The sequence below is a fragment of the Canis lupus genome, chromosome 22, assembly GCF_011100685.1.
Source record: "Canis lupus familiaris isolate Mischka breed German Shepherd chromosome 22, alternate assembly UU_Cfam_GSD_1.0, whole genome shotgun sequence".
Lineage (NCBI taxonomy): Eukaryota > Metazoa > Chordata > Mammalia > Carnivora > Canidae > Canis > Canis lupus.
This window is the reverse complement of record NC_049243.1, coordinates 573040-586418: the sequence shown is the minus strand read 5'-3', so window position 1 is coordinate 586418 and position 13379 is coordinate 573040. Positions and strand designations below refer to the sequence as shown.

Sequence of the window (13379 nt, the reverse complement as noted above, 5' to 3'; positions counted from 1 at the left end):
CAACTCATCTCCTAATTTTGCTGCAGATGACAATCACCAGATTAAATTTCCTAAAGCAGCACTGTTAGAAACATTCTCACTTATTCTGTGAGCCCCACCCTATGAGAAAAGCTCAAATTGCATTTAAAGTCATGAGCAATTTAGTTTCCTTAATACCTTCAATGTCCCACATACATGTTATGACCCACCTATATTCGGCTATTTCTCAGTCCTCTAAGTACACTTTGTTCCTTTTTACTTCCATACGTTTTGCTCATACTGTTTCCTCCTCCAACTGAAATCCCACCCACACTTCAAAATCTAACAATTTGCAACAGACCACTAAAGCAATATTAATAGACAATGCTTGTGACATTGGTTTTGGATTTCTATTAGGGATCAACAAGGACTATACATACTACTACAGGTGTTAAATACAGTAGAATGAATAAGCAATAAGACAATATTTCATACAAATATAGTATCTATTCTATGAAAGCTGAAAGGGCTCCAGAAGAGAGTGTAAAATTTAAAGAAATTAAGAGCTTCTCCATAAAGGCCAGATTTTGAAACTGATGATTCAATCAGAAGAAAAGAAAAGGAATAAAAACGATAGTTCTCATAAAGCCTTAATTTCATGTACTACTTCATTAAATTCCTAATAAATAAAAGAAATATTTTTATAGACCTTGTATAAACTAAAAGTCAGTATTGGCCTGAAGAGCTGATACAGGTTTAAACTTTAAAGGTTTCAACTCATGCACTAGGTGGGAATTGGTGCAGCCACTGTGGAAAATGGTAGGAAGGTTCCCCAAAGTTAAAAATAGAATGCCCTTACCATCTAGCAACTGCACCACTGTGTATTTACCCAAAGAATACAAGGACACTAATCCAAAGGGATACATGCACCTTTATGTTAATAACAGCATTGTTTACCATAACCAGGATATGGAAGCAGCCCAAGTGTACATCAATTGATGAATGGATGTGGTATATGTATATATAATGAAATATTATTCAGCCATAAAGGAGGATGAAATCTTGGCATTGGAGCAACATGGATGGAGCTAGAGCATAATGCTGAGCAAAGTCAGTCAGAGACAAATACCACATGATTTCACCCATATGTGGAATTTAAGAAACAAAACAAACGAGCAAAGAGGGGGAAAGAGAGAAAGAAATCAAGAAACACTATAGAGAACAAACTGATGATTTCCAAAGGGAAGGTGGGTCAGAGGATAGGTGAAATAGGTAAGGAGTGTAGTTGTTGTAATGAGCATCAGGTGTTGTATGAAAACATTAGATCATTATATTGTATAACTGAAACTAATATAATACTGGATATTTACTGGAATTAAAATAAAAACTTGGGCAGCCTGGGTGGCTCAGCCATCTTCAGCCCAGGGTGTGATCCAGGATCGAGTCCCACATCAGGCTCCCTGCATGGAGCCTGCTTCTCCCTCTGCCTGTGTCTTTGCCTCTCTTTCTCTCTCTCATGAATAAATAAATAAAATCTTTAAAAAAAAAAACTTATAAAAATAATAAAGTATAAAGGTTTCAGAAAGGTTTCAGTTGAATTAAAAAAATGATAACTGCATTAAACACTGTTAAAACAGCTTCATGATCTCTGAAATACAATTCTTCTCTTCTAAAAGTAATTAATAGCAAAAGAGCTACGGTGGTGTGTCATGTTCTTCCACAAAGTATCCCATGATACCCTCATACTAGAAAATGTGCTAATCTGAAAGAATAATGTATTAACAACATTGACTAGATATTAATTTGTATTATTTGTAAATTTGTATATTTGTATATGGTCCTATCACCATAAGAACCATACAACAGTGAATACTGATAATTCACAATGATCATTCAATAAGTCACAATATTTCTTAAAACTTCCAGAATGAAAACACTAGACATAACTTAAAACCATGAAAGTAAACATAAATCTCTAAGATTAAGTCCTAAAAGATTACAAACAATTGGAATTATTTTCTAAACTTTCATTTAAATTCTAAATTGTGATCCAGAGACAAATCCTTGTTACATTATATTTAGAGACCAAAGAGAAATTTGTGTTAAATCTATGATTCTGTACCCAGATGCCAATAATAAAAACATAAGCATAGTAAGACTCTAAAGGAAAGATACCTTTTTTCTATTACTTCATAATAAATGATACAGTGTACTAAAACACTCGCCATAGCACTTTGAACATGTCAAATTCCTGTAAATTAACCTTTCATAGCAGTGCTTAAAACTATTATGGTTACTATTACAAAGTCACAGTCTTTTTGGTACTTACTAGTGTTGGAGAATTCTGATCTGGCCAAAATGATTCTGGAACAGGCCAATGACCTATAGGAACCCCAGTTTTAGGATTTGGTCTAACATATATGAGTTTGTGACAGCTATGCCAAGGCTGTGATCCAAAAGGTCTTGATATATCTGGCTGCCCATCTGTAGCAAAGAAATTAAGACAAAGAAAGGATGTATCATTAAGGAGGAAAACACACACACACACACAAAGTTAACTTTTTTTTTAAAGATTTTATTTATTTATTCACGAGAGACAGAAAGAGAGAGAGAGAGAGAGAGGCAGAGACATAGGCAGAGGGAGAAAGCAGGCTCCCTATGGGATCGAGACCCGAGCCAAAGGCAGACGCTCAACCACTGAGCCACCCAGGCATCCCTAGAAAGTTAAATTATATCCATGGTTACTTAAACTAATAAAGATATCAGAATACTTGTTCAATTCTGAATTTTCCTGTTTCTTTTGAATGGCTCTACTATCATGACTATTTAACATTTAGATTACAATTCACAAAACAATAAAATCTGCAAATTCAATGGATGAATTCATTGAAATCCCACCCATACTTCAAAATCTAACAATTTGCAATGATGAATTCAAGAGCTGAAAGGAGGTCCCAAAGTATCCTCTGCTTGCCCATTCAGAATATGTGAAACTTACTTTATGCTAGATTTTTTTTTAATGAATGATATGCTTTCCCTATCAGACGATAAGGGCAAACATCCAATCTCTTCATCATCATACTTGCCTTAGTAAATAAATAGTAGGTAAGTATTGCTAAATGAAGATTTCTTTAAACTATTTATAAGTAAAGCCTAATTACCCAAAACAACAAAAAACTTAACATGCAAAAACTTAACATTCAAAGCATCTACCTTCAATTTAAAATAATTCTAGCAAAATTGCAACTGTCTTCAATGGTTCAGTAAACATTTACTTAATGCCTAACTCTAAGCCAAATATTAAAATAATTTAAAAATAAATTCATTCCATGTCTAATGATTCAATTTAAGAAAAGGCTTGTTTGTTTTTTAAAAAACCAGACACAGTAACACAATTTATATAATCTTACCATCTTCTGCTCTTTCCCTATTATCCCCCTCTGAGAGTACCCATTGTTTTTATCCTTAAAACCTCTCTCTTCTCCCAATTACCCACTCTAGTGGACCAACCTCTGCCAAGTGTCATTATTGACTAAATCTTGTTACAAGTTATGTCCTACTACACAGAAGATCTCAGATGTAAGCTGTTCACTGGTTCTAATGTGACAACCCTTTATACCCTTCTGGCTAATATAAATAGTTCATGATCACAAAATATTAAAATAAAGTCAGGTGGGGCTTAACTAGAGTTAATAGAATCCAGATTAATAGCAAAGGCTGGTTCCTCATTTTTGTAACCACACAAACCATTTGTTTGTTTCTGACCAGTTTGATCCTTGGGAAAAATGCCACTAGGAATTGAACACCTAGGACTGAACACTCTTGTGAATTAAGGGACACAGGATAGGCATATATGCTTGAGAGAGGCAAAGTAGCCTTACTAAAAAGGCAATATGAGGCTGCTAATCTGTAAATGCCTAAGAAGATTTCTGGCTCCTATAAAATTTCAAGCTATGAACAATCTATATAAACGAAAGTGATGCTAGTGAACCAGTTTACCTTGACTTTCCTGTTTTATCTTCCCTCTTTACCAATAGCCATTTTGTCATCTTAATAATTTAGCCTTATCAATCTTAAAACCAAATCATAGTAATTTTTCAGTTCTAGTTCAATGATACTAAGTTTAGAATGGCTATAAAAAGAGTATAATAATACCTTCTACAGGTGAAGGATCTGGTCCTGCTTTTTCAAAGTTTATTACCACCCCACTTTGTACTTTCTGCACCAAGGACTCCAGACACTGATTAAGCATTCTTGGAGAACATACAGAGTACGAGCGGCCTGAGGTAAAAAGAATAGAGTTAGTTGCAGAAATCTGTACTTTTAGCAAGACAGAACCAAAGTTAGGTTTCTGACACTATTAACAGAAGTTCTGTGGCAAAGTTTGACTTTATTTCATTATCTTATGGAAAAAATGAACAAAATACTTATTTTCAATCAACCAACAATTCCATTTTATCACAGTATGTACATTTTTTCTTCTACATGTAGGTGTGCAGAAAATAGAAATTTGGCTTGAACAAACAATAATGAAAAATCACATTACCTATGTTTATATATGTATTATACTATATATGTATATTATGTAGGATATAACTTAAAATACATATATAAAATTATCTCCAACTATTACCCAATATATTTATCTTTAATATACATATACAACATCTAATAACTAACCTTCAAAATCTTACTCCTGCTTACAAAAGTATTATCACTAAGAGTAATGCTAAGCACATGGCAGATACTCAATTACTTAATTGGCCTGCTAGAAATTACTGCATATTTTACATATTTGCACTTTAACATATAGATAGTAGCATGTGCTTTTTCTGAATTTTATTTGGCTTGCATACTTGGAAATTAACCTATCCTAAACAAATTTTCCTTTTTTAACCTATTGGATTTTTTTTTTTTTAATTTATATATTCATGATGGGGGCGGGGGGAGTCAGAGACACAGGCAGAGGGAGAAACAGGCTCCACGCCAGGAGCCCGATGCGTGACTCGATCCTGGGACTCCAGGACCATGCCCCGGCCCAAAGGCAGGCGCCAAACCACTGAGCCACTCAGGGATCCCCAACCTATCGGATTTTTAATACAGAACATTATAATGCTAGTGATTAAGAAAAAATACTAGTAAAAAGATCTCTTAAGGAGGGATTTTCAATAACTCTATCTAGACCTATGCTATCCTATACTGTAATTACTGGCCACATACGGCTACTAAGATCTTGAAATATGGCTAGTGCAAACTGAGATGTATAGTAACTATAAAATATATACCTGATTTTGTAAAGTTAATATGAAAAAATCTATTTCAATAATTTTTAAATATCAGTTTCATGTTGAAATACTTTGTATTTGACTTACACAAAAGATATTGAAATTAATTTCACTTTTTTAATGTGACTGCTCTAATATTTCTAATTACATATGTAATTTATATCATATTTCTATCGTAAGCACTGATCCAAGCCAATGCTGAGAACCTTTACAACTAAAAGTCTTTAATCAAACATCTTACAATATTAATTGCAATAAGCTCAATATGGAAAAGTCCTACTTTTTTTCTGATTTCACCAATTATTTCCACAACACAGCTATCATTATATGTGACCTATCAAATTACTCATATCAGTTTATACTTGGCATGTCATTTGCTAAAGGCTACTAAGAACAGAAAACATTAGGCAGTAGCATGATTCAAATCGTCAGAGTCAGCTATACTTAGAAAAACAAGTATCAAATAACAAACAACTTACCTGTACACAATAATAGTACTCGTAATCATAAAAATACCTACCAATTATTGAGTGTCTATGTGCCTGGTACTGTTCTAATCACTTTATCATATTAATTTATTTAATCCTAGCAAAACTGTATAGGTTACTTTCTCCATTCTATAAATGAGAAAACTAAAGCAGGGAGAGGTTAATTTATCCAAATTTAATATAGTAGTACACCCAAGATTCACACCATTATAGGGTATTAAAAACTTTAATCTGGGTATACTTCGTTTACTGGAAATCATGATGTTAATTTGAAATCCATATTTAAAACCAACTGCCTACATTGAATGACACTTATTTAAAGAACTGATAATTATTTTTTCTGAGTCAAACATATACATAAAGCAATAGATATAAAGATTGATCATCTTGATATACAAAGAATTTAGAAGATTAAAAGGTTGAATGTCTTATTTGATGAAACTTAAGCATATTCCCAAAAAGTCATTAAAAAGCAAAAATTTTTAAGTGTAAAATTGTGGCAATTCTCTCTGCTCCTCTAGCCTGTGTCAGAATCAATTAATTGATTAGGAAAATATGAGTAAAGGAGTTATAATCTTAGTATAAAAAAGAATTACAAAGGTGCTTTATGAAAATGAAAGAAAAGGTTAATAAATTTGAGTCACTTGGCAAATAATAAAAATCCATTAATTCTTTTGAGAGTTAAAGAGGGTACAGCAAATTCTGCTGTCTTTGCAAAGTGAGCCTATATATTGTACAACAGTTCTTTTATTCTCTACATCAAAACTCATCCCTTGTACATAATGTACGACCCTCTCTATTAAAGCATAGTTTCTGTGATCACTGCTTATATTTGTGAGACAAGCACCCACCTTCAAGTCATGAAGCTGGCTCACTTACTGTTATGCAGAGTCCATTAAAAAAAAAATCAAACTAAATATAGTGAGTCTAAAGGCAGAAGTGAAAAAAATTTTCCCATAGAAGTGTACTACACCAGCATTTCAGTAAAATGGAGAATAGATAAAAAGATACTTCTAATAAGTTGGGCAACAATTCTTATAGAGGCTAAGAAAGTTAAATTTATCTACTCTAGAAGTCTTATGATTATTATAAAATGCTCTTTATCCTCAAGACTTCTACCATCGTATCCATTAGGCACTTCTGCTTCTCCCCATCTCAGTCAATGTTACAGTCATTCACCTCCAATTATTTGGCCAAGTGAGTCATCTAAAGACTAATCCTTGATTCATTCTGCCCTCTGCCTTCATCCTCAATTCTTCCTTGCATCAGACAACCTTTCATCACCCCCGAACCCAGCACTTTAGACCAGCCTGCTATCACCGCTTACTGGACTCTCTGCCTCTACTCTTGCTACTATACAGTATATTCTCATCTAACACCTGAAGTGATCTTTCAGAAAAAGGAATCAGATGTCACCTCCTATAAAAAGCCCTCCAATGGCTTCTCATCACACTTGGAAAATAAAAACTATATTATTATAGCCTAAAAGGCTATTCAATATTTGGCCTTTGCCTACTGCTCTAAACCCACCTATTACTCCCTACTCCTCCTCTATGTAAGCTCCAGCCATATGAGCCTTCCTGTCACTCACAAAAATACAGTGTGTTTCTTCCTTTACTATTTTCTTTGCATAGATCTTTGTATGGTTTACTCCATTATTCAGATCTCTGCTCGAATGTTAAGCAGACTTACTGTGGTGATCATTTCACAATATATACAAAGACCGAATCATTATGCTATACACCTGAAATTAATATGCTAAAGGTCAGTTTTACCACAACAAAGACTCAGTAAACACATAACAATAATTTTAAAGGGATTAATATTTTTAAGACACAACTAAGGTTGATTAATCCCTATTAAAATAAGTGGCTTTAACATCAAGGTTAGAGATGTAATTTATCAAAGAATAAATGTTGTTTTATTTTTTTAAACAAATATAATCTCCAAGGATAAGCAATATAGGAAATTGATTCAAACTAATGTAAGCATATCTTTTAGGTTTATGGTTTTAAAAAAGTCACCTCCTTAAAGACCTCCCAAGGATACGCATTCTCTGCCTCAAGTTGCTCTCTACACTCTTATCCTACTTCTTCTTCGAACTAAGTAGCACTCTTAGTATTTCATTTTATGATTTTATCTGTCATAATGTCCAAAAAGTAACCTTTATCATCCCTGCTATATTCCCTGCATCAACAACAGTTACATAGAGTACTCATCAATTACCTGATCATAAAAGAAAAATGCTTACAATGACAATTATTCAATTTTTTAAAGTATACATAGAAAACATAACTTTATTAATGATTTTGGCAACACAGGCACATTTCCTTCCAACTTTCTCTTAGTGAACATGAATTATTCTATAATAGGAAAAATAAATGTGCACATATTACTTTCATTAAGTTAAAAAATACACAGGAATTATTAGTAGTGATTATGTATTTGGATATTAGCTTTTCTGTTCTATTTTTCTAGTGTTTTATCCTCAAAACTTTCTTTAGAAAACATTTCTTTAAAATAATTTTAAACATACATTATTCATATCTATGAAAAGGTGAGTGGCATTTCAGCAGCTTCTCATTACTGCTATAGCAAGAGCATGAAAAGAGGCAAATAAACCACTACATCAGGAGAGATTCAGAAAGTATATTTGGGGAAGCTTCCTAAGTTTCTTGAGTAAGGTTTCTGGGTCACTGAAGATATTATCAAGGGTGACTTTAGAATATTCTCCTCTGGAGATGTTCCTTTCCAAGAATAAACAAAACAGCTTTAGAACATTACTGCCCAAAGGCAAGGCTATTAATCACTATATGATATCTCAGGTTCAGAGACCCTCTGTGATTATACCACTCACTTCATTTCATACTCTGAATATTCTTGACCCCAGAAAACAAAAGTTACAGTACATATAATTCCATAACTTTGTAACTAAGAAATGTATAATAAAAAAAAAATTTCCAAGGCAGTAATGTAAATTACAGCTTCAAGGCCTTCAATCTGTTAATTAAAAACCTTAGAGCTATTAAAGAAAAAAAAAAAAAGTTCAGGATTTTAGCAAGTGGGTCAGTTCGAAGCTGAAAACTAGTATTTTCTGAATATAAATATGAATCTACCCACAGAAACAATGAAGACTGTCACTGAAAAATACCATCTATGCACAAGCAATTATTAGCAGTGAATTTTCAAATTTAGATAGATAGCTTTTCTCATTAAAAATGTATGTATATACCTTTTTTAAAATACATTAAACTGTGAAGGAATTATAAGAGTTCACCAGAAAGTACTCTTATAAATAGGAACATTTTATAATGTGAAACATAACTTCCTAACTTACCTACTTCACATACCTGCATGGGGTACCCATTCTGTCTGAAAATTTTCGAAGGCACCTAAAATATTACTTAAACCTTATATTGTCCTTTAACTTACACAGCTGGCTATCGTGGAGTCTCAACAGAGCACTGACTGTGTCTGGAGACTAAGGTGAAATAGTGGTATGCCAGACTTAGACATTTCAGTATCGTATCCCTTAGGTGAAACTAAAATGCTCCACGAAAGCACAAACACCACTGTCTGCCATAGTCACTACTGCAGTCCCAAACAAGGAACAGGGCTTGGTACACAGTAGACACCCAATACATATCTGTATGAATTTAACCCACCTGCTGCCCAATTACAGAAGTTCTGAGTCTATTCACATATTCTCTTTCAAGAGTTCACTTAACATAGTGACTACCTGAACTAGCTGGTTTAGATCTCGCTGACCTGTTCCTCTAACCTACTCTACTGTCTAGCTTCCTCTTCGCCTCTAGGGAAGATTGCCCTTAATCAGGCATTAATCATTACATGGTTAATGGGATGATTCTCAAAATTCTCTTCATTTTTCACAGAAAATAACTCTGCATTTGTAAATCACTGGTCATCTTTACAGAAGAAGTTTAAAGCATCTTTAAAGCAGAAGTTTAACAACCAACTTGAAATACCAGCACTTTCTAGATGGTTAGAAAACAAGGCCCTTCATTTCAGATCCAATAATATTAAATCCCATTCAAATCAGATTATAGATGTTCATCGATGTAATTTTAAAACCATATATGTCTACTCATTTCTAACATTAACTTGAACAAAACCAAACATGGAGTTTTTAAAATATACATTTGAAAACGTTCAGATAAACTGCCTTAAGTCACTGAATTACTACTGCCAGCAAAGAAACTTACCGCCTGTCACTTCACACATTGGTGTGATCGCAGAGTCATCTAAAGGCACACCTGTCAACTGTTCTGATTCTACTGACATGGTGCCAGGTAACCGCAACACTAGTGCAAAGAGTCTCTGATCCCAACGAAAAGGTTCCTTGGTCAATTCACTTCCAGGCAAAGGAGAATTAAGAGGTAAATGGAGCTGAAAATAAGGGAGGAAAAAGTAAGATTCCACGTGCTGTTTTTCCCAAAAGGCCACATTAATTATACATATATTAAAACTATATATCATGAGTCCCTTATCACTCAAAAAACAAGCTCAGAAACAAAAGGTTATACAGATATGGTTAAAATAAGCACCTGAGAGATTACTTCAATTTTCATAAGCTCTCACTCTAAAGACCTCAATTGAAAAACATTTATTATTGTAATGCTTTTTAGGTTTCCATTCAACTAACCACAGGTGCTGGAGTGCGTCCAAAGAAATCATTTCACTTAATTATTAAAACAAGTCTATAATAAATATATTATTCCTATTTTCTAGATTAAAAAATGTCTCAGGGCAAATAAGTGATTTGGCCTCCTGGGTCCAAGTCTGTACTTTTTCTATTACACCACAGCAGCCTCAAACATCTCCAGTTAATAATTTTAATTAGGCTTCATTTTTGATAAAACATACATTCCCAAAGCATCTGTATGAAAGTAAATTTTGTCACTCTAATTACATATTAAATATATTAAAAATAATGATTCTTACTCTGAGTAAAGGTAGAGGGATTTTTATTTTCCATTTTTTTTAATAGATGTCTTTCCCCAACCCCATCAAACATACTAAATTAGAATCTTGAATTCCTAAATCTTAGAAGACTCTGAAGTGATTCTAATAGGAACTCCGCAATAAGCGAGTAACAGTACCAAGGGAATCCACATACGAATCTTAGCGTAACTAAATGGGGATGACCAGACAACATGTACCAAGAAGTGACATCAGGTGCACAGCACTGACAGAAAAGGGGAAAGGAAAGGAAAGGTCGAATTGAAGTTCATCAAGCCTTTCGTTCATTCTAGCTGCCAGTTTACAGAGACTCCTGGGGACACAGGACCAAGTTAAATACCACCACAGGAAGCATGGTGGAAGTCAAGCCCAGCAAGTGGAACATCCTACAGGACAGATGACCTGGCTTCTCCAATAAATCAGTGGCGTGAGAAGCAAACATTAGAGAGGAGGAAGGTTTGGTAGAACATTATAAAATAAGAGACAAAGCAATCAAAAGCAAAGACTTTTTTTTTTTTTTTTAAGATTTTATTTATTTATTCATGAGAGACAGAGAGAGAGGCAGAGACACAGGCAGAGGGAGAAGCAGGCTCCATGCAGGGAGCCCAACTCAGGACTCGATCCTGGGTCTCCAGGATTACGCCCTGGGCCAAATGCAGCACCAAACCGCCGAGCCACCCAGGCTGCCCACTGCCAAAGTTTATACTGTTTTTTGGTCATATAGCAAACATAACCGTATAGCTTATAGCCTTTCTATTTCTCGCCTCAAAAAAGATTTCTGCACGTGATAAATTAGGGATTGAAGTCATTCTACCCAACTTAAGACTCAAGTTTCTTCATGAGTTACATTAAACCATTAAAAAAAAATGAGAGTCTATTTTCAGAAGAGAATTCCTAGTGAAGCTCTCCTAAACTGGCACCTCTCTCCCAAAGATTCATGCCAAGAGAATACCCTGCAAGATCAAAATCAGCCCAGGTTTTGTGACCATGGCCAGGAGTCATGAGCTTTTCCTCTGGCACTGATCCTACTTAGGGCAGAAGTCAGAGGCAGTAAGGAAGGAATGCTGAAGAAATCTGGGCCAGGATGTTCTGTGAGGAAGGTTCTCTGACCTCAAAGGCTCTGTGACACTTGGAAAACAGCTCAGGAACTCCAAGCCCTTGCTAATAATATTACCATACCCTGCCAGAAGATAAAGAAGAAAACACTGTTTCCGCCATCTCCTTTACTCCAGACCAGCCACCTCTGTTACCTAGGAAGCACAACTACCGGGTGTTCAGTCATTTTCTAAGATTACAAAAACATCGAATCACAAGTGCCACTGGAGGAAGAGGATTTTGAACTGTTAATATAGTTACTCTGGGATATAATGAATATATGGAACTGTCTCAAGAATCCACTGGATAACCGCACTGCAGACTTCATATATAAGCAACAGATAGGACAATGACAGATCCAAACTGTATACACACACACACACACACAACGCACAAATCAGGAAACAATAAGCATCTACAAAGGAGACAATATACAACAAAATAACTGGCCTTTGTGAAATATCAGATCTGTAAAGTATTTTAAGTAAAACAAACAAAACAATCAAGATTGATCATGAGCATATTTTATACATAGTTTTATCATTTTTATAAACTTGTCAAATATTTATTTTCCTACTTATCATTTCTCCTTCCCCATATCACTACTACCCTCTCTCATTAAAAGAGGAGAGAAAAAAAAAAATCCCCTAGAGCTGAAATGTGCTAGTAATGCTGGAAGGAATGATGGCAGGCAAACAGGGACAGGAAAACAACAAAGAGCCTGAAGGAAAAATATCCTTAAGAAGGTTGAATTACTCCAAATCTAAAATCTACAGCTGAAATTCTAGCAATGTGTTAAAAATCACAAATGCAGGTCTTTCTGAATTGCACATAAATCAAGAAATAAATATAAAATTAACCATAAGAAAAATGTGCAAAATACAAGTAGGTAATTCCCAATCATGAAAAATGGGGAAAAAAGTACCTACAGAAATCCGTTGACCAGAAAACACAAATTAAAGTATCAAAGATTTATCACTTTGCATGTATCACAGTAGCAAAATTTTAAGGGTTGACAAAAATGACATATATATATATATAGCACAGTGGAAACGTTCCATTACTCCTACATACAATCATTCTAGAAAACAATTTGATAATATCTGGTAAGCATACACCAGGACTGAGCAACGCCACCTCTAGTTATAGATCTTAGAGAAACTCTCAGATATTTTTACAAGCAGCCACATAAAAGAATACTGGAAAAGAAATAATGTCTACAGCATTATTTGAAACAGGAAAACAGGAAACAACCTATAAGTCCAATAAGGGAATCGATAAATAAACTGTGGTCTGTTTATAAACCAGAGTTGAAATGAATAAACTCAACCTCTAAGATTCAACATGCACAGATCTCAAAAGAGTATTTTTTAATAAAACATACATACAATTCATGCATGCATATATAAAAGAATATAAATCATAAATGTATAGCTTGATGAATTTTCACAATATGAATGTCCTTATGAAATTAGCATTTTTATCAAGAAACAGAAAAGTAGTAATTTATATCCCACCAGTCATTATCCCTCTTCAATTGATTAGTTTTTTCTAATTTTGAACTTTTTATAAA

General features: G+C 34.2%; 1 protein-coding gene across 2 annotated transcripts in view; it reads right to left on the bottom strand.

The window, feature by feature from the left end:
• INTS6 (integrator complex subunit 6) overlaps positions 1-13379 on the bottom strand; it is a 90227-nt gene that overhangs the window by 22469 nt on the left and 54379 nt on the right. For both annotated transcript variants that reach the window (XM_038569412.1, XM_038569414.1), the window contains 3 exons: positions 9955-10138; positions 4114-4239; positions 2288-2442 (listed from right to left, as the gene is read on the bottom strand). In XM_038569412.1, coding sequence (XP_038425340.1) covers positions 2288-2442; positions 4114-4239; positions 9955-10138 — 465 coding nt within the window. The remainder of the gene's footprint in view (positions 1-2287; positions 2443-4113; positions 4240-9954; positions 10139-13379) is intronic.